At 48.4% G+C, this 21,812-nt stretch overlaps 1 protein-coding gene across 2 annotated transcripts; it reads left to right on the forward strand.

Annotated features, from left to right (window-relative positions):
• Positions 1–1,955: 1,955 nt before the first annotated feature.
• CFAP20 (cilia and flagella associated protein 20) lies at positions 1,956–20,003 on the forward strand (the record flags this gene model as incomplete). 2 transcript variants are annotated; one of them, XM_084644648.1, is made up of 6 exons in its annotated part: positions 1,958–2,184; positions 14,334–14,413; positions 15,661–15,772; positions 16,588–16,776; positions 18,059–18,169; positions 19,508–20,003. In XM_084644648.1, the coding sequence occupies exons 1-6, from the start codon at positions 2,101–2,103 to the stop codon at positions 19,511–19,513; spliced, it is 582 nt and encodes a 193-aa protein (XP_084500774.1). In that variant the 5' UTR covers positions 1,958–2,100. The 2 variants fall into 2 exon arrangements, with proteins under 2 accessions (XP_084500773.1, XP_084500774.1); XM_084644647.1 differs by lacking the exon at positions 19,508–20,003 and having other exon boundaries at positions 1,956–2,184; positions 18,059–18,178.
• Between the last annotated feature and the right edge of the window lie 1,809 nt (positions 20,004–21,812).

Below are 21,812 nucleotides of genomic sequence, written 5' to 3' on the forward strand. Positions count from 1 at the left end.
TGGTGTCATAACTATAAAGGGAAGGGTAACCACCTTTCTGTATACAGTGCTATAAAATCCCTCCTGGCCAGAGGCAAAGTCCTTTTACCTGTAAAGGGTTAAGAAGTTCAGGTAACCAGGCTGGCACCTGACCTAGAATGACCAATGAGGGGACAAGATACTTTCAAATCTGGAGAGGGGGGAAAGGCTTTTATCTGTCTGTGTGATACCTTTGCCGGGAACAGATCAAAGATACAAGCCCTCCAACTCCTGTAAAGTTAGTAAGTAATCTAGCTAGACAATGCATTAGGTTTTCTTTGTTTTGGCTTGTGAAATTCGCTGTGCTGGAGGAAATATGTATTCCTGTTTTTGTGTCTTTTTGTAATTTAAGGTTTTGCCTAGAGGAATTCTCTATGTTTTGAATCTGACTGCCTGTAAGATTATCTTCTTCCATTCTGCTCTTACAGAGTTGTTCTCTTATCTTTTTTGTTCTTCTAATAAAGCTCTGTTTTTTAAGAATCTGACTGGGTTTTTTGGATCTTAAAAATCCAAGGCTGGTCTGTGCTCATTTTGTTTATTCTCAAGCCTCCCCAGGAAAGGGGGTATAAGGGCTTGGGGGAATAGGACTCCAAGTGGTCCTTTTCCTGTTCTTTGTCTAAATCACTTGGTGGTGGCAGCATACTGTTCAAGGACAAGGCAGAATTTGTGCCTTGGGAAAGCTTTTAACCTAAGCTGGTAAAAATAAGCTTAGGGGGTCTTTCATGTGGGTCCCCACATCTGTACCCTAGAGTTCAGAGTGGGGAGGGAACCCTGACAATGGATTGCACCCTCAGCAAGTTTGCAGATGACACTAAGATGGGGGGGAAACGTAGATACACTGGGGGGTAGGGATAGGGTTCAGAGTGACCTAGGCAAAATGGTGGATTGGGCCAAAAGAAATCTGATGAGGTTCAACAAGGATGAGTGCAGAGTCCTGCACTTAGGATGGAAGAATCCCATGTACCGCTACAGACTAGGGACCGAATGGCTCGGCAGCTGTTCTGCAGAAAAAGACCTAGGGGTGACAGTGGACGAGAAGCTGGATATGGGTCAGCAATGTGCCCCTGTTGCCAAGAAGGCCAATGTTATTTTGGGCTGTATAAGTGGGGGCATTGCCAGCAGATCGAGGGATGTGATCGTTCCCCTCTATTTGACATTGGTGAGGCCTCATCTGGAGTACTGTGTCCAGTTTTGGGCCCCACACTGCAAGGATTTGGAGAAATTGGAGAGAGTCCAGCGAAGGGCAACAAAACTGATTAAGGTGCTGAAACACATGAGTTATGAGGAGAGGCTGAGGGAGCTGGGATCGTTTAGTCTGCGGAAGAGAAGAATGAGGGGGGATTTGATAGCAGCCTTCAACCACCTGAAAGGGGGTTCCGAAGAGGATGGCTCTAGACTGCTCTCAGGGGTGGCAGACGACAGAACAAGGAGTAATGGTCTCCAGTTGCAGTGGGGGAGGTTTAGGTTGGATATTAGGAAAAACTTTTTCAGGAGGAGGGTGGCGAAGCCCTGGAATGGGTTATCCAGGGAGGTGGTGGAATCTCCTTCCTTAAAAAAGGAGGCCTTGGGGCACCTTAGAGACGAACCGATTTATTTGAGCATGAGCTCTCCTGAGCCCTGGCTGGGATGACTGAATTGGGGATTGGGCCTGCTCTGGGCAGGGGGTGGGACTAGACACCGCCTGAGGTCCCTGAGAGTCTAGGGTTCCGCCCCCTCCCCCGCTCTGCCCGAGGGGCGGGGCACCCCGGCGTGCGGCGGTTACCATAGCAACACGCACACGCCGACAACACACGGCCCCTCCGCGAGGCGGGAGAGTCGTTCCGGCGGCAGGGGAAAGTAGTTCCTTGGTGACGGTGCGCGACCCGACGGAAGGGGGCTGAACCAAGCGGCGCGGAGCCAATCACGGGGAACATTGTGAGGCGCGGAAGAATCTCATGCAGGCTCCTCCCCTTCCTGGGGGGGGGTAGGTGACCCAACCTCTCCCTACGCGCGGCGAGCGAGTGGCCTGGGCTCGGCGGCGGCGAGGAGCGGAGGGAGCCGGGCCGGGCCGGCCGCGAGACCCTTCCCCTCCCCGGCGGCGGGATGTTCAAGAACACGTTCCAGAGCGGCTTCCTCTCCGTGCTCTACAGCATCGGCAGCAAGCCCCTGCAGATCTGGGACAAGAAGGTGCCGGGCCCGGGGGGGGATCGGGGCCGGGCCCCTGCAGATCTGGGACAAGAAGGTGCCGGCGCCCGGGGGGGGGATCGGGGCCGGGCCCCTGCAGATCTGGGACAAGAAGGTGCCGGGCCCGGGGGGGGCCTGAGGGGGGGATCGGGGCCGGGCCCCTGCAGATCTGGGACAAGAAGGTGCCGGGCCCGGGGGGGGATCGGGGCCGGGCCCCTGCAGGTCTGGGACAAGAAGGTGCCGGGTCCGGGGGGGGATCGGGGCCGGGCCCCTGCAGATCTGGGACAAGAAGGTGCCGGGCCCGGGGGGGGAATCGGGGCCGGGCCCCTGCAGATCTGGGACAAGAAGGTGCCGGGCCCGGGGGGGGATCGGGGCCGGGCCCCTGCAGATCTGGGACAAGAAGGTGCCGGGCCCGGGGGGGGATCGGGGCCGGGCCCCTGCAGGTCTGGGACAAGAAGGTGCCGGGTCCGGGGGGGGCCCGAGGGGGGATCGGGGCCGGGCCCCTGCAGATCTGGGACAAGAAGGTGCCGGGCCCGGGGGGGGATCGGGGCCGGGCCCCTGCAGATCTGGGACAAGAAGGTGCCGGGCCCGGGGGGGGATCGGGGCCGGGCCCCTGCAGATCTGGGACAAGAAGGTGCCGGGCCCGGGGGGGGGATCGGTGCCGGGCCCCTGCAGATCTGGGACAAGAAGGTGCCGGGCCCGGGGGGGGATCGGGGCCGGGCCCCTGCAGGTCTGGGACAAGAAGGTGCCGGGTCCGGGGGGGGGATCGGGGCCGGGCCCCTGCAGATCTGGGACAAGAAGGTGCCGGGCCCGGGGGGGGCCCGAGGGGGGATCGGGGCCGGGCCCCTGCAGATCTGGGACAAGAAGGTGCCGGGCCCGGGGGGGGATCGGGGCCGGGCCCCTGCAGATCTGGGACAAGAAGGTGCCGGGCCCGGGGGGGGGATCGGGGCCGGGCCCCTGCAGATCTGGGACAAGAAGGTGCCGGGCCCGGGGGGGGATCAGGGCCGGGCCCCTGCAGATCTGGGACAAGAAGGTGCCGGGCCCGGGGGGGGAATCGGGGCCGGGCCCCTGCAGATCTGGGACAAGAAGGTGCCGGCGCCCGGGAGGGGGATCGGGGCCGGGCCCCTGCAGATCTGGGACAAGAAGGTGCCGGGCCCGGGGTGGGCCTGAGGGGGGGATCGGGGCCGGGCCCCTGCAGATCTGGGACAAGAAGGTGCCGGCCCCTGGGGGAGCCCAGGGGGGGGATCGGGGCCGGGCCCCTGCAGATCTGGGACAAGAAGGTGCCGGCCCCTGGGGGAGCCCAGGGGGGGGATCGGGGCCGGGCCCCTGCAGATCTGGGACAAGAAGGTGCCGGGCCCCGGGGGGGATCGGGGCCGGGCCCCTGCAGATCTGGGACAAGAAGGTGCTGGGCCCGGGGGGGGCCCGAGGGGGGGATCGGGGCCGGGCCCCTGCAGATCTGGGACAAGAAGGTGCCGGGCCCGGGGGGGGCCCGAGGGGGGATCGGGGCCGGGCCCCTGCAGATCTGGGACAAGAAGGTGCCGGGCCCGGGGGGGGGATCGGGGCCGGGCCCTTGCAGATCTGGGACAAGAAGGTGCCGGCGCCCGGTGGGGGGATCGGGGCCGGGCCCCTGCAGATCTGGGACAGGAAGGTACCGGCGGGCTGGGGCATGGTGGAGCTGGGTGGGAGGGAGGCGCCCCGGGCTCTTCCAACGCCCCCGTGCCTGGCACCACTTCCCCGGGGCGGTGGCAGCAAGAAGCCGCTCGTGGCTCCGATTGTGGGGCGGGGGGGCGGGCTGCGGTCTCTGGGACGCGTGGGTTGCGCGCGGGCACGGACTCCTCCTCTGGGTCTTAGGGGCCTCAGTGCCGTGTCTGTGCCCGGTCAGATCCTGAGAGGTGGGTAATCTGCTGTCCCTATGGCAACTAGCTGCCTGGCAACCTGCATCCCAGGTCTGGCCATCACTGGTTGCTTGGCAGGTCTACGCGGGGGGCGGCGGGGGGCCTCTTCTGCTCTGGGACAGTTCCTGGAGGAGTGAGCCCATTCCTGACAAGCTACCCTCCAAATGCAGTATGTCCTCATGCATGGGGCAGGGTGCGCCAGGATAGGCCAGGGCTATCGTCTCTTGGGGAAAGGCACAGTCACAAAATGATCTTTCTTTGGGTCTCAGTCAGGAAACTTGTGAGCTCCTGCTGTCTTGTAGGCAATGCATGTTACTTGTCCTTTGGCATAGTGACTGGAGCTGGCTGTGCAGCATTCAAATACCATTGCTTGAAAGTCTTTCTCTTTCAATAATATAGTATTGTAACCTTCTAATTTGCAGAGCCACTTCTGCAAAAGCTAGCCAACTTTTGTTCCATCCATGAAGCTACTTCACAGCTTGTCGTTTACAGGTGTCATGGAGGCTGCTGCCTATAAGTAATAAGGAAAGCATCTGATTTTCAGTTTTAATTGATAAGAAACTTCCCCCCCATACCCGCCCCCCACAAGTCCTTCCCCAAAAAGAAATCAGGGGTTTATCTGGAATAACCCCAGAAATGGTTACTTGTATCTAAAGGATTGCTTGCACAGAGCAGTAATGCAGACTGTGATGGTTTGATTTCTACAGTGTGGAACATTAATTGGTCCATGCTGACCCTGCTGGTGCACACTAACGGTTCCCTAGGGCACTTTAAAATAGTATTACGTTAAAGCGCATTAGAGAGGATTACAAAGAGTTTACTCATTACTATATACAGATGCCCCCCAGGTCTTGTGTAACCCGACTTACGCAAATATGCACTTACGGAAAAAGTTCCGTAAGCTAGAAATAGGAGTTGTGGGGTTTTTTTTTCTCCGTAACGTTCGGGTATACGTTTCAGACTTATGCAAAATTCGAGTTACGCAAGGCTTTCCGGAACTGAACGATTGCGTAAGTTGGGGAGCATCTGTATGCAAAGAGGGAGCCCAGGAACCCCACCCCCACATATGCAGTTTTGGGGCATCTATGTACAACTGAAAAATTCCTAAAAACAAACACTGGAAAATAGAAGTCCTAATGATAAGTAGCAGCATACAGTGTTCCGAAATATAAGAAACAGTCCTCGGAACTTCTACCAGTTTTGATCCTTAATGCAGAGATCTTGTCCTTGTCCCAAGAGTGATTGTGTGTTAATAAGGCAGTGTCTCGTCTTTGAAATACCTAGTTTAGTGTCTGCAGTTTTCTCTTTGACTCATACTACACTTTGAGGTCCTCAAGAAGAAAAATTTCCCTCCGTACACTATACAGTATGAAGTAGTCAGTGTAAAATCTAGTTAATTTTAGAAAATGAGATACAAATAAGTATCTGTTTCTACCCCGCCCCCAAATCTCCTTGCCAAATGTTATGGTCTGAAAATAGAATGTTTCTATTTTTAAAAGTTTAATTATTTCACTATGGTTAGCACCCCATGTTTGTGGGGGTCTTTTGTATAGCAACTGAAAAAACTAAAGTGACTGTAAGCAATATTCTGTCATGGTCAAAGTAAACAACCTGGGGAAAAATAGGTAACTCTTTTTTTTGCTCTGTCAGTTAGTCATCTTGGGTGTTACTTGGAGCAGTAGGATGTCAGCCAAAGGTGCTTTTGTTTTGTTTATGTTCCTTTTAAAAGTGGCCTGCAAAGGGCAGTTAAAAATGGCGTTGCACCGCCCCCCCTCCTTCCCCCACTTTAGGATGTGTGAAGAAGTCTTAAAAATTAAGACACTTTCTTACATAGAAATGGCAAGAATGTTAGCTTTGGTTTTGCTGCAATGTTTTTTAGGCCTCTCAGATGTCTGTCAGCTCTTGCAAGTGTTGAACCTTTAACAGAGACATCCCTTTCCCCCAGAGTACTCATTAGTCACTGATGATCTGCAAAAACCAACCCCAAAATAAGTTAGAAACAGTCTGACTAAATCTCCTCCCCCCCCCCCCCAAATTACTTTAGTATTCAGTCTCTTGTGACATCATAATCTCACTAGTTGTCCATTCATAAGACCTGAAATTCTAATGTAACTTAGCAGGCAGGAAAACATCTGTTATTTATAAAAACCATTTCAGGCCTTCTCTGTACATCACAGAGCAGCTCAAAAAGAGGGTTGGGTTGGGGGAAGGCAAGAGCCCTTCTTTTTTCTTTTTGGAGGTGCCCGTTAAATTGGAGGTGTGTTTTGTTACAGGGATCCCTTGTGCTGCTTCAGGGATATGGGCTAAATATATTAAATAAAACAAGGCCTATTTGTGGTCTGAATGAGAGCCCCGTGGTGCGTTCCTAGTATACTACAGTGGGCTGTGTTGCAAACCCCTGTGAGGGCGAAGAAATGTTGTTGTTTTTTTAAACGCTATTCGGCCAACATCCAGGTGTAAGAAATGCTAGCTTTATAAGGCCTCAGTCATGCAGCTTCTTGCATGTGAGAAGATTGCTGTGCCTGCATGGAGCCTCATTGGAGTTAATAGCAGCAGCCTGTTTGCAAGCAGTTAGTTGCAGGATCAGGGCCAAAATAAACAACAGATCTAGAGGAAGGCTGAGCCAGTGGATGAAGTGCTGTTCTAAGAGAAATACTTGTGCCCATAGGGATGAGGTTTGTAAGCCGTTCTTTTTTCTTTTGTAATGGTCTCATTAAAATGTAAGGGCTCCCAAGTCCTGCATCTTGGCAGGAAGTTAGACATTCACTAGATGACCCTTGTGGACCCTTCTAACCCTATGGTTCTATGATTCTAAGACTTTGTCTACACTACTGGGGTAAGTCAACATCAGTCGCGCTACTCCAGCTACGTCAATAATGTAGCTGGAGTTGACGTATCTTAGGTCGACTTACTGTGCTGTCTACACCGCGCTGCGTCGACGGGAGACGCTCTCCAGTCTACTTACCTTACTCCTCTTGTACCACAGTCGACTAGAGAACGGTTGATTTAGTGGGTCTTCAGTTTTGGGCCCCACACTACAAGAAGGATGTAGAAAAATTGGAAAATGTCCAGCGGAGGGCAACAAAAATGATTAGGGGACTGGAACACATGACTATTGAAGAGAGGCTGAGGGAACTGGGGATGTTTAGTCTGCGGAAGAGAAGAATGAGGGGAGATTTGATAGCTGCTTTCAACTATCTGAAAGGGGGTTCCAAAGAGGATGGATCTAGACTGTTCTCAGTGGTAGCAGATGACAGAACGAGGAGTAATGTTCTCAAGTTGCAGTGGGGGAGGTTTAGGTTGGATATTAGGAAAAACTTTTTTACTAGGAGGGTGGTGAAACACTGGAATGCGTTACCTAGGGAGGTGGTGGAATCTCCTTCCTTAGAAGTTTTTAAGGTCAGACTTGACAAAGCCCTAGCTGGGATGATTTAGTTGGGGACTGGTCCTGCTTTGAGCAGGGGGTTGGACTAGATGACCTCATGAGGTCCCTTCCAACCCTGATATTCTATGATTCTATGACCCCCAGTGTAGACATGGCCTAAGTGAGTGACAGCACTGGTTAGAGATGGACAGTCTGGGTGGGAATTGTGCAAATGCTCTTACATTGCCTGCTGACCTATTGTTCTCCTGAGTGCTGGGCCACTCAGATACTTATCTGTCATGGTGAAGTGCGCTGAACTCTGGGCCAGCTCATTGTGATGGGGCGGTCAATGTCCATTGGGAACTAGACTAAAGTTGGGACATGCCTCTCAACTGTGGCACCCTGCACAGCTGAACCTCAGTTTCCATCTTACAACTACTCTTAAAATGCTCTTTTAATAATCTATTTTTAAAACTAAATGGGTTTGTCACTCTTTCACCTGCACTCTTACTCTGCTTATAGTTGGGGTCTTCTGAGATTTTTAGCATTTCCTGAAGATCTGGGTTCACTTGTAATATGTCAAGAGCTAGTAGTCTTGTTAGGCATTGTCTGTTAAGGAAACTGGCACTAATGTACCTGTGTTGATGTAATCACTGGTAACATAAGGTAAGCTGCCCTGGTGTAAACCCTACTAAGTGCTGGTACAGATTATCTACATCAAGGATCTGTGCTGGTGTAACTATACTGATGTAGTTACATCTATGCCAATTTTCTTAATGTAGATGGGGGTGGGGGGAGAGGGCAAAGTCTTTCTAAATATCTTGGAAGCTGTCATAAATGTAAAGGGAAGGGTAACCACCCTTCTGTATACAGTGCTATACAGTGGCCAGAGGCAACATGCTATTACCTGTAAAGGGTTAAGAAGCTCAGCTAACCTGGCTGGCACCTGACCCAAAGGACCAATAAGGGGACAAGATACTTTCAAATCTTGGGGGAAGGAAGGTTTTCTTTGTGCTCTTTGTTTATGTGGTTGTTCTCTCTTGGGACTGAGAGAGGCCAGACAGAAATCCATCTTGTCCACCCATCCTAATCCAAGTCTCCAATATTGCAACCAGTAGAGGTAAACCAGGCAAGGCGGATTAGTTTATCTTTTGTTTTATGTGAATTTTCCCTGTGTTAAGAGGGAGATTTATTCCTGTTTTCTGTAACTTTAAGGTTTTGCCCAGAAAGGGATCCTCTGTGTTTTGAATCTGAATACTCTGTAAAGTATTTTCCATCCTGATTTTACAGAGGTGATTTACCTTTTTCTTTCTTTCTGTCTATAAATAAATAAATTTTGATTGATTGATTAAAAAAAATCCTTCTTTTAAGAACCTGACTGATTTTTCCATTGTTCCAAGATCCAGGGGTTTGGGTCTTTGATTTTCTAACCTATTAGTTAGGATATTATTTTCAAACCTCCCCAGGAAAGGGTGTGTGTAGGGCTTGGGGGGATATTTTGGGGAGGAAGACTTCTGCAAGTGGGCTCTTTCCCTGTTCTTTGTTTAAAACACTTGGTGGTGGCAGCGTACGGTTCAAGGACAAGACAAAGTTTGTACCTTGGGGAAGTTTTTAACCTAAGCTGGTAAGAATAAGCTTAGGGGGTCTTTCATGCGGGTCCCCACATCTGTACCCTAGAGTTCAGAGTGGGGAAGGAACCCTGACTTCACTTTACATAGACGAACGTGGACACTGGAAACCTTTCCTTGATTATGCTGTGTGAACAGTGTGGCTTTCAACTCTCCTTATGAGTTAGTTTTCATTCCTTCTCTTTTACTCTCTCTCCCTCCTCCCCCTCCCCCCCCCCCCAATGGGCCGCAGTTAGTCTCTGGGCAGGTGGTTTGGCAATGAGGGCAGCTCTTTCACTCATCTGCTCTGTACTTAGCATCATGCTCACAGACTTTGCTTCTGGAGTCCAAAGTGGATTATGCCACTGAAAATTGAGGTGGATATCCTTCGCTTTCTAAGGTAGAGGAAGAGCTAGTGCCTATCCCAACACCATCCTGCCAGAACAGCCACCAGAGCCCCCTAAATGCAGAATGTGTTTTCTAGCTCTTTTAGACTTTCTTGTGCAGAGCAGATCAGTCATCAGATCACTTACTCAGCGAGTGCATCTCCTGCCATTTCAGAGTCATCCGGGCCTTTCTGGGAGACCTGTTTTGCAAGGCACTGTCACTATCTCCATTTTAACACTTAGTTAATCAGACCCTCTCTTCATTCCTGAGCCCTTGGCTCTCTGATCTCAGGGGAACTCATTGCAAGCTGTTCTGCTACAGTGGATAGAAACTGTTCAACGGAACTTATCAAATGGATTGATTCTCTGAATGATTTCTCCAAGCACGGAACTACTGAGACTTTCCTTGAACTGAAAGATTAAAGATTAAAAGTTAGAGCAACTTCAGATGCTGTTCTCTAGCAATGGAGTGTATTGCCAGTATCACCTGAATACCAAATAACTCTTGGAATCTGACCACAGAATACAAATAGCTGTTACTTGCGTGGTTTCCCTGACCAGTGTGGAAGGGACCATTTTCTGGAACCACATTAGAAAACCCTGCTATACCCATGTATGGGTGGACTATAGCACAGTCAGACTAGCATGACTCTCAAGGGGGAGGAGAATCCACGCCTACAGCGGTCAGGGAAATGATGCTAGCAACAGCAGAGTTTAAACACAGCTGTTGCTAGCATGGTTCCAGCCACAGAAATGACCTACCCATGTCTGCACTAATGCTGGACAGCAATAAAATACTTGTTGGCACCTCTAGAGGTCTCCCTCAGCCTATTTAATTCACTAGTCACCACTTGGACTGAACTTGAATTCTTCTATCAAGGGCTGAGTTAATCTTACATTTCTCCAATCTTCTAGTTACACTGATCTAAGGTGTTACTAATAACAATGGTAGGTAAAAAATATGTCCATACAAAACTGATTTTTTTTTTTTTAAAGATGGTTGCGTCCTTTGAAGTCCAGCCATTTTTGAGTGTGTGAATAAGAATTTGATTGTCTTTAGTGTGCAGGCAGGTTAATAATTAGTAAATTAGTGTAACTCAGACTAGGATTATCCATTTATATGGATGATAATATCCATAGTTGCATAAAATAGGACTTGATAGGATTTTTTTCCCCCTCTACTTCCAAAAAAGTCATCTTTGGGATGTGACAATGTATAGAAAATGTTAGCTCAAAATTAGTTTTTCTGGAAGTGTAATTTCTGAGCATTCAAAGTTGCAACAAAACCCCCTTCACTTTAACTGCACTGGTCATTGCTGAGCATCTGCTGTAATCTATAGTTATAAACATTCTCTTTCCACGACATCAAGAGATCCCTCGCTGAGCAATGCTGCTGTAATCAGTATTAACTGCTATCAGGATGTCAGCCTCTGGGGTAGTGAACTGCATGGGGTGGGGTGTTAAGTAATGGTATCCAGAGCCTTTTAGCTGTCTTCTCCTTGGAGCGTCAAATTAGCTCTGGTTGATAACCTAGTTCTGATGAATCTTTAGAGGCCTTTGTGAAACAAGCTGGTTGTCCCCACACTTCCCCCAGTTTCTAGGGAAGGATCGGGGCTCAATGTCTGAGTGCCAATAGAGTCCTTTGGAAAGGGGTTGTGTGTGTGTTTTATGCTGCTTTCTATGTGTACCCCACTTTGGTTTTGATAGCTAATCAACTCATCTACTACCCTAACAAACTGTTGTTGTTTTTGTAGACTAGCCTACTTCATCTCTAAATGTTGGCATCCCAAATTCTTTGTAATTCTTTATATTCTGCCCTTGGATGCATGTCATGACTATGCTCTCTGCCCTGCTTGGCTGTCTCATCCATGTTTTCTCTGTTGTCCTGCCTATCTTATATCTTTCCTCTTGTCTCCTCATCCTGCTCCTAGGAAAGTTTTGTGAGAAGAAACACGTTCCCTCTGTGATCATTCAATGTGTCTCTTGCGTTTGGAGAGAGAAACTGGCTTTCATAGACCATGACTAGTCAATTTCACATTGCACTAAATTGACCTGGTGGCAGAAGGAAAAGAACACTAAGGAAAACTGAACCGTCCCTATTTCTCCTTTTCATCGCGAAGAAATCTTGGCCTGCCAGTGGTACAGTCCTGGGATTACCAATGGTTAAGCCCCTTCATTTTCAGTTTAAACAAATAAAAAAAAAAATCAAAAAAATCCCAGGTTTTACAAAAAGTAATATTTTTTTCTCTGATTTTTCACCCTACTTTTGTATCCTTCAAATATATAAAAAATAACTTGTTTTGTTAGGAAACTAAAATACATTGCATGAGATGTGTATTACGATAATATATTAGCCTGTGTGTATATGCAAAGCTGCCTGGTGAAGTAAAGCTCTGTATTTGTTGTGAAGATACACACAATAAGCAAACAGGCACGCAGGCAAGCTCTGAAGTGCGTGTGCATCTGAAGGTACTGATGCATCTCATGCCCACCACGTACATGTTTCAGCTACATGCAGTACTGTAGGAGACTGGGTCTTGGAAAAGACTCCTTAAAAAGATTGCTGCGAGCCTATGCTATGCAGGACTTTAGGAAATTACACTGAAGGACTTCACATAACGCAGTGAGTGTTTATAAATATTTTTAAATATTGGGCCCAATTATTAAATGTTAATATAGTTCTAAGTCTACAGCAGTAAACTGTTTATTCAAACAAGTTTTATTGGAGATTGAAGGGATATTGTTTTCTTAAACTCAGAAGTGGCATTGTATTTTGAGTTCTGTTTTAGTTCTGCAGCCAACCACATTGAATTCTGTTAATCAAAGCATTCATCTATTGAATACTTTTCTCCCCGGTCCTTCTGTCCGCCAAACTAAACCCTGATATTTACCAAGAACAATTTTTAATATTTTTTGCACCAATTTTTCAGCTGTTTTTGTTGTTGTGGTAATAAACACTGATAAATTCCCAGGAAAAATGAAATAAAATCAAAACCAAAAACGAAGGGGCCTACCAATGGTGAAAGCTGTAATGTAGCCTGAGAGCAGGTATTCTTATCTAACCTGGCTAACAGTGTTACTTTCCCTAATATATAGAACCCCACATTAGTCTTCTAATGGGGTGATTCCAGTTGCAGGTGACACAAACATCAAATAATCTTAACATTGCCATGTTAGTTTCTTTTACACAGACCTATAAATAAATGGGAGATGTATTTGGCGCAGAAGAGGCATAGGATTGGAGAACAGGAATACGCTGCTATCCCTTGAGGAGTCTCTCTCTGGCAGCTTAAAATCTTTATCTGTGATGGCTCGGAATGGGATTAAAAATATGGTCTGTCAATCCATGCTAGCATTCCTACCATTACCAGCATCCATTTCAGGTGATCTGAATAGAGACATCCTTAAAGACCACAGAGAGGTGGGCTCCTTTTTTCTCTCTTTTGGCAAACACACACATTATTATCCACTGTAGGTCCATCTAGAGCAACTGACTAAGCAGTTTGAAGATGAATTGCTGGTTTTGTAAATCGTTTTATTACATACGACTGGACTCCTCCCATTAGATGGTTAATGTGGTTCTGTATTTTAGCAGCAGAGTGGTGTGATATAAGTTGAATCATGGATTCACACGGTTGCAATGTGCTGATTCCGCACAAGGTGATTTCATTAGCAAAGTGCCTTTAAATGCAGATCTCGATTTTTTTTTTTTTTTTTTTTTTTATTAAATGTGGAATGAGCTGTTTTGTTAAAAAAATGAGGTCAAACCCGGAGATTCAGCATAAGTTGGTTGCTGAGAAGAGCAAGTGTGAGTTACTATGCTGATTCCTATTCTGGCCTTCCTGCATTGTGCAGGGACCTGGCTGTGACTGACTTTACTGGATCATTGGAGATCTCATATCAGCTCTAATTCATGGCTTTTTTTTTTCCCCCCTCTAGCCTTACTCCATTATTAGTCAGAGAGAGAGTAGTCTGAATTGGGTTATGAGGCCTCTGAGGGTCTCATCTCAGCCCATTGAACTCAGTGCTGCCAGCCATGAGTCTGTCCCAAATCCTTGTGAGGGGTCTGGGCATCCACTGGGGGGAGTTCCCTCTAGCTTCTCCTGCCCAATTCGCCCCACACCCAGGGCCCAACATAGCTGGTAACTCATTCACCTGCAGCAGGTGATGTCCTGCAAGGGCAGCTAATGGCTCTTGTCTCAGACCTTCCCAGAGGCATTGAACAGCGCGTGACAAGCACCTTGCATGTGACCTCAGTGGTGAGCATTATTAGTGTGACTTTAAACAGGCTTTCTTCATCCGTTGCTGCTGTTTGCCTGACCATGCCAGGCTACAGTGTCCTGCCCTAGCAATGGGCAGTAGTGCACAGGAGGTAAAAGTCCTGTAAGTGGAGTGGGTGTGCTGGGTGTGGATGCACTGGCCTGCAGGAGTCACGGATTAAGGAGGGAAGAAATTGACCTGGGCTTCCTGTACCTTTTGCTACAACCTCTCGCTCCTTTCCCTGGTTTGGTTTAACTTAGTACTTGTCTGGCTTGAGCATTCTTTGGGCCTTCATATACTAGACTTAAATGCATCCGAATGACTCAGCATGCATTTTGCTGTGTACTGTTTGTCAAGGTACTGTTTCTGGCCTCTGATGTCAGCATTTGGAGATGACATTGGACCTTGCAGACTCTCAGTAAAGGCGTTTGCTGGCAGCGTGTCCTGTAGTAGTAATTGCTGTATGGGATGACGGAAGGTGTCCATCTGATTTCTTCATGTGACTGCCGAGAGAAGTTCTTGTGGGATGTCTTTCTAGCGTGCTCTTCTGGGCTGGGAGATCTCCCCTGCACTTCAGGAATGGCAGTTGTCTTTCATCTCTCCCGTGGCTAACAAACTGTTTCACTTTCTCTTGTTCTAGGTGCGGAATGGCCATATCAAAAGAATCACTGATAACGATATCCAGTCACTGGTGCTGGAGATTGAAGGAACAAATGTCAGGTAGAGTAAGAGACCATTCTTTATCCTAACATGCTATGGAGCGTTAGCACTTCAAACAGAAGAATGATCATGGTGCCGCTTCAGTCATCTTCTCTTTCCCAAAGGCTATTCATCTCTTTTTTTCCCCTGAGCTTATTGGTGAGATTTTTCTAAATCAAGTGGCCCATTCTGTAGCACCGTTGTGGCACGGCCCATTCAAGCTCTGTTTTTATTCCAAGACATTTTGGTTTTTGCTGGAGTTTTTAAAATGCTTATAGAGCTCTGGATGCAAATTGAGCTCTGACTGCCAGTGATGTCTCCCCTCTCTCATCAAGTCCTAGTAATAACCAGGTGTTTTCTTTTTCTCCTTATATAACTTGTGTTTTTTATTAGAGACAATTTGGGGCATTGTAGCCCATAGGTTATCTAGTGCCAGGGGAGAGCTGAATTGTAGCAAAAGCAATGCACCGTCTCTTGCATCTGATTGTCCTAAGACCCAATTGTTCCCTCAGTTAAAGACTTGAGGATGAGTGAAGCATCGTAGTAGCAGTAGGAAGCTAAAATATAAGAGGCTTTTGTTTACAAGACACATGGCTTTTAGAGCTTGTCAGACCTTTGGCCCGAAGTTGTGGGGTTGTCTGGCCTCTAATGCTTTCTTAAACGCATGTAGTGCTTGGGAGTTACTGCTCTTTTGTTCTGAGGGCGCTTCCTGCTTAGATCAAGGGCTGAGGGAGGGTCTAGTGCTGTGTGCTTGAAGTGGGAACAGGAAGATCTCATGATAACCTGGAAGTCTCCTATTAACCTGGTGGGGAAGGAAGAGTGTATTTGAACTGAATGGTGGTTTTGTCCTAGTCCTCCCCACCCTCCAGTATTTTCCCCATTGGAGTGGAACAGTCCACCTTTTCACTGAGGCCCCCGCTGGGCCGATCTGCCTGGCTAGGTGTGTTCGGGTAATCTGATTGGCTGACCATCCCTTAGTACCCCATATGGTCAAAGTGTAGCATACTGGCGCACCATGTGGAATTGCGAAGGGTGTCAGCGGAGCATAGCGCATCCATGCAAGGTAGTAACCAGAAGAGTGTCTCTAAGTGACCTGCAATTTTGTGTACTCCTTAGACCTGGAAAGCTTAAATCTAGCAGAAGGGCTTCCTGGCTAATTCCTCTTGTATGTGGATCTGTCTCAGAATGTGCTCTATTGATATATCTGCCATGTACCAGGCAGACTGAGATAAGGAGCTAGAAATATTAAGTGTCTCTCTACCTCCCAGTACCACGTACATCACCTGCCCTGCTGACCCAAAGAAGACACTGGGCATCAAACTGCCCTTCCTGGTGATGATCATTAAGAACCTAAAGAAATACTTCACCTTTGAAGTGCAGGTGAGTGGGGTAACATGCAGAGCTGCCTCAGTAGGGGTTAGAGGGGGGAGTATCTCCCCAGCCCCCAATAACTGCTGGGTATAAAGAGAGTGGGAGCTGGCTGTCTCGAGACTCATGACTCTATCACCATAATATCTGAGCACTTTGTAGAAACTAATGAATCTCTTCTTAGCACCCCTGTGAGATAGAAAAATATTATCCCTGTTTGACATTGGCCCTAGTTAGCGGTGGCCTAGTGGACAGAACATAGGACTGGGACTCAGGAGACCTGGGTTCTATTCCTGGCTCCCCCACTAGTCTCCTGGGTGACTGTGGGGAAGTCATTTCTCCCTCTGTGTCTCAGTTTCCCAATCTGTAAAATGGGGATATTGATCCTGACCTCCTTTATGAAGTACTTTGAGATCTGCAGATGAAAAGCATATAGAAGAGCTGGGGATTATTAGTATGGTGATGAAGTGACTTGTCTAAGGTGACACAGGTAGTCTGTGGCAGAGCAAGATCTCCTAGTCCAGTGCATCAACCACAAGATCTTCCCTTTTTTTTCCCCCTTCAGCCCCTTAGTATCAAGCCCTCTCTACCATTGCAGCCTGTCTTATGGCCATGAGAGAATGTAGTGACCATGTCTGAAACCCAGGTTTTCATACTGCATCTAGGCACTGACTTCTAAATATTCTAGCTGTAAAGTGGAGGGGAAAGTCCTGTCCTACTGCACCTCCTGGAGTCTGACTCTGGGTTGGAGATGACCTGTCCTGAGTGAACTCAGCCTGTCAAGGAGATACAGAAGTCAGCAGAACTGTCTTTTTCCTCTGCATCAGGTGTTGGATGATAAGAATGTGCGCAGGCGCTTCCGGGCAAGTAACTACCAGAGCACAACCCGGGTGAAGCCCTTCATCTGCACCATGCCCATGCGGCTGGATGACGGCTGGAACCAGATTCAGTTCAACCTGTCCGATTTCACACGCCGCGCCTATGGCACAAACTACATCGAGACCCTGAGGGTCCAGGTATGAGCTAGGCCAAACGGCCCAGCTGCTGCCAGGGAGCCTACTTCTCAGAGGTCGGGGCTCCCCGCCCTCCATAGCCGTAGAAATCATGCCCTGCAGTCTCCCTTCTTGCTAGCCAGGAGATTGGGCTGCTGGAGTCCAAGCAGAACAGGAGCCTGGACTCCACCCTGTTTGACTTCTTAGCCAGTTACCTGTCTTAAGTGTGCACCGTTAGAGGGGAGCAGCACTGGTGCTCGTGACCTCATGTATTAGTGATGGGTGACTATATTGGGGTTCAGCCCTGCCCCACCCTTAATTCAGCTGCTTCTCAGATGATGGAACTAGCTGCATCTATGGTCTCTTCTCACCAGCCTTCAGCTACGTGAGGAAGCTTGGGAGATGCTTTCTCTGGGGTGAGGTGGTATTTAAGTCTATTTGGGATGCCAGGCACACATCTGCCAGTGGGATGGAAGCCCTTATTCTCATTCCTATGCAGGGAAATCTTAAGGAGGGGCAGAATTGCCATTCTCACCAACAGCGAGGGCTCTGATAAAGAAAGGAGCAGTAGAGAGCAGAGATGGGGGTAATTGTGAGGAACCTTGTGTCATCTGGCAGCCAGTGCAGAGCTGATTCTGTGGAGTCTCCAGTGCTCTGCCTAGATCTCTTTAGCCAGCTCTCAGACATGTGCCATCTGCTGAATGTGTTCCTGAAGAATGAAAGGTGCTAATATAGGACAGAACAAGAACCAGCTCTGCTTCCATCTCCGAGCCTGTACCAATCACATGAGCAGAGGTACTGGAAATTCTGAAAGATGTTCCGGTCATTATATATGGCCCAGTTAGACACTGCTTCCCAGGCTTTCGCCCTCCCTAAACAGCTACCTTGCTGTTTATCATGACCCCTTTTCAGTCCGTTTTCAGCCCAGTACTTGAGATTTCATGAGACACTGGGACATCCAGCTATAAAAACCAAGGGCATGATGGGTGGCTAGGACACTTCAGAAGAGGGTGGAGGAGGAGTTGCTACCTTTTAAAGCTGCTAGAAAGAAAGATGGGGGAATAGGATACCTCCAGGAAGACTTGACTAGGCCTCTGGGGCAGTCAGCAGATCAGCATAATGCCTGCAGCACTGATCACCAAAGTAGATTTTCTGGATCTGGGATTCTTAGATGATGGGAGAGTTCTGTAATCGACGAGTGAGGACAGGGTGTGTTGTGAGCCAAACCACTGTCAAGCTGAAGGGGAGAAGTATAAAGAGAGGATGTTAAAGATGCAGCCAATTCTCTCCGTCTTTCCATCATCAGATCCATGCGAACTGTCGCATCCGGAGGGTGTATTTTTCTGACAGACTCTACTCTGAGGATGAGCTTCCAGCAGAGTTCAAGCTGTACCTCCCTGTTCAGAACAAGGCCAAGGTGAGCTAGCCTGATGAGGGAGAAGTGAGGAAGCAGCAAATAGGGCCATCACAAAAATCTCTCTCCTTTGTCTCGCATTTCTGCCTCCTTCCTGATGTTTTAGCAATAAGAGGCCTCCACATGATATTTGTATCAGAAAAGCATTTTCCCTTTGCTCACAGTAGGGAACATGCCCTTGCCACTTAAGCCAATCACTGGCTCCCGGCTATTAAAATCACTAGCAATATCTCAAGTTGTTTATTGATTGGCAGTCTTCCCCAAGAAGCAGAGCACTGAAGGAGATGGAGACTCAGTTCACTTCCCCACCCCTAGAAGTAGGCCTTCCAAACTTGGTGGGGAAGGGAGTGTGCGAGATGGTAGATGATGGAACAAGGAGTAATGGTCTCAAGTTGCAGTGGGGGAGGTCTAGGTTGGATATCGGGAAACGCTATTTCACTAGGAGGGTGGTGAAGCACTGGAATGCGTTACCTAGGGAGGTGGTGGAATGTCCTTCCTTAAAGGCTTTTAAGGTCAGGCTGACAAAGCCCTGGCTGGGATGATTTAGTTGGGGATTGGTCCTGCTTTGAGCAGGAGGTGGGACTAGATGACCTCCTGAGGTCCCTTCCAACCCTGATATTCTATGATTTCCCTGCTGTTGTCTCGGTTCATCCCGTTCTGGGGTTGAACCCCAGAAGCTGCCCCCTCTCTTGCTGGTGAGAGATGATAGAATTGTTGACAAACTGGCTGTTGCTGGTGCCCTCATCCAAGCAGAGGTGTTCGCCTCTGTTTCCTCCTTCCCTGGTCACTTACCTTGACTCCCATAGAGTTCCACTCTGATCCCTGTCCCTCTGACACTGGGAGCATCATTGCTGTGGGCGGGGACGAAGGATGAGTATGTTGCCATAGAGTAGGGAGAGGCGCTGCAGTGTCCTTGGGGTGAGTGGGAGAAGAGCCCTCTGGATCATTCTTCAGTGATCAGTCTAGTCTTAGGATCAGTATTGAGGGGCTTTATAGATAAATGTCCAGCCCTCCTTGACCAGACACCCTCATGATGAAAGAGCTTCTGGGCTGGGCGGAATAAGACAGACAGGGAGGAACTTGGGGAAACTTCTCAAGGGAGTGCATCTTCTCTCTCCGCCCCAAGGAGACTGATGTTTGTTTCGGGGTAGGTCAAGGGCTGGGTTAACAATCATAGGCTGCAAAGGTCATGGCAATAGCATGTGGCCAGCAATGAAGATCGTTTAAGGCTGCCAATGGAGCATTCCCTTCTGTACAATTACACGCAGCACAGAGGCACGTTGGAATAGCAGTGTCAGGTGCTAATTGCTTAATAATCCTGTCCCCTTTGTGCCCCCTCAGCAATAAACTGCACTGGAAAGAAACACGAGGAATGCGCCATGGCTCGGTATGAACATGAAGGCAGGTGGAGGAGAATGTCCTAATGAAACACAATTAGCTAAATGCACTCTGCATAGGGTAACTATTGAATAATTTGGTATCCCTTTCCTGGGCAGGACACAACTAACCATGTAATAATACAGTACTGGAATTGCATTGTACGTCCATAGGTAGCACAGAATCAGAGTATTTATCTGGCTGTTCCTAAAAGCAGAGTCTAAACACTGCGAGTGACGCAGTACCTAATCTTTGCCTCGCTTGGGGGAATTACCAAGTAAATGAGAGTAGCGTGTCTGAAGAGAGGATCTGGTGTGGAATTACAGGGTTAAGTGTGCCCTCTCAAAGATACCAATGTGTTTTTCCTTTCCTGGTTTTCCATCTTTATTTTATATGTGCTCTAAATATGGATGTAATACTCATATTTTGAAAGTTATTAAACATTTGATTCTGTTTGTAAGTGTGTCCAGGCATCTCACTCCTTTGATGGTGCTCTTTCACTCACAGATGGTTGGACTTAAAAAGCTCTGAGGAATCTCTTTAGCAACCCAGATGTTAATATTGCCTCTGAATTGCACTTGGATTGGCAGCCTGCTCCCCAGAGGCCCAGCAGTGCTGTGGCTAGAGATGCACTAGCCACATCATACAGGGCAACTTCAAACCCGGGGGCAGAATCTACCCCAGGGTGGCTCTCCATGCGTACTGCTCATCCCCGGAAGATGGGTCTGTATCCTTCATGCAAGTCTCTTATAAATAAGCCAGCTTTCCCAGGAGCCGCAAATCATTCAGTTTTATCTGCACACAATGGAAGGATTCACTCCGTTATTTGTATATTTATAGAACCTGTTCCAGCTCTGACTAGCCTTCTAACAGCCACTTGTAGGGAAAGGCACAAAATAACACAAACATTTACAATTGCTCCTTTCCTTTGGAGGTTTAGCAGAGCAGTTGAACAGGAGCTAAAGCACAGTGTTTTCCTGTTCTAAACCAGCCTTTCTCCTCTCTCAACCCAGTCTGGGTGAGTGTCGTTTCCATTCTGTGTCAGCCTTAACAAAATTAATGTAAGCAAACTTATGTCCGTAATGCAGGCTAAAGAGTGACGGACAGACCTTCTCTCTCTGGGTCTAACGGGGGAGGTGGCCTTTGACAAGGAGGCTGAAATTTACCCCCTTGGAGTTGCTTGTAGAGCACTTCTGGCAGGAAATATCGGGGGGTGTTCTAACAACTGAATTTCCAGGTAGCTTTGATTAATAAAACACTTAACATGGGAGAGGATATAGAAGATGGGAGGCATCAATCCTGCATTGACACCCTTAATCTTGGCTTGGCTTCAGACTTGTTTGAGTCCCACCCATCTGTTCAGTGCCAAGACTGCCCTTAATGAAGTTCATCTGTAATCTATCCAGACACATTTACTGAGCTTGCCAAAGGCTGCACTTGACTGCAAGTGAGAGGTGGGGGGGGGGGGGGAGATCTTGGCTTCTTTGAGACGACCAGTAAGTCCCAGAGGAGAGAAACATGGCCCCCAATGGAAGCCTTTGCTCATGGATACAAACTTCAGGTGGCCAGTGACAGGTTGGTAACTCCTTTCTTTTATAGCAGCAGTGAGAGCAAAGTGAATTGCTGCACTGGGGCAAGGCACTTCTTGTTTGCCCCCCTGTGGGGTGCCTCCTCGGAAGAGGCACCAGAGAGCAGCAGCATGAACAGAACACTACTTGGCGAGGCTGTCCAGTGATGATTCTGCTTTGCTTTCAACAAGTGTCCTTAACACTTCAAAATCGGAGACTCCTGTCTGTGTGGATTCTTAACTATGGCAAGGAGATCAAAAAGGCATGATGGGTAACCCCCAGCCTAAGTTCCCTGTAAGCTGTGCGGCTGGGCATCTGCCCAGTGGGCTATCAAGTGCTGGGCAGTTCAGGTGTCCCTCCCCACACTGCCATGTGCTCCTCCTGCCCTCTGCCTCTGAGCTGCTCCCAGGAGCCTCCCACTCGCTGTGCAGAGCCGAGGGGGGGACGGGGACAACCTACTTAAAGGGGCAATGCGCGTCTCTGCCTCTCACACACACAGTGTGTGTCTCTGTCACACTCACCTCCCGACACATACTTGAGATACTTTGATACTTCTTTCAAAGTGTGTTGTTTTACTTTTTTGGCTGGTCTGTGCATTTCATAATTTTTATTTCTCTCTTATGCTTAAATTTAATTCTTTGAGTAGGGAGTTCTCAAATGCCTAACCTGTCCTGGCTGGAGTAATTATCCCTATGGTAACT

The sequence above is a fragment of the Lepidochelys olivacea genome (genome assembly GCF_965140295.1).
Source record: "Lepidochelys olivacea isolate rLepOli2 genome assembly, chromosome: 12".
NCBI classification, from domain to species: domain Eukaryota; kingdom Metazoa; phylum Chordata; order Testudines; family Cheloniidae; genus Lepidochelys; species Lepidochelys olivacea.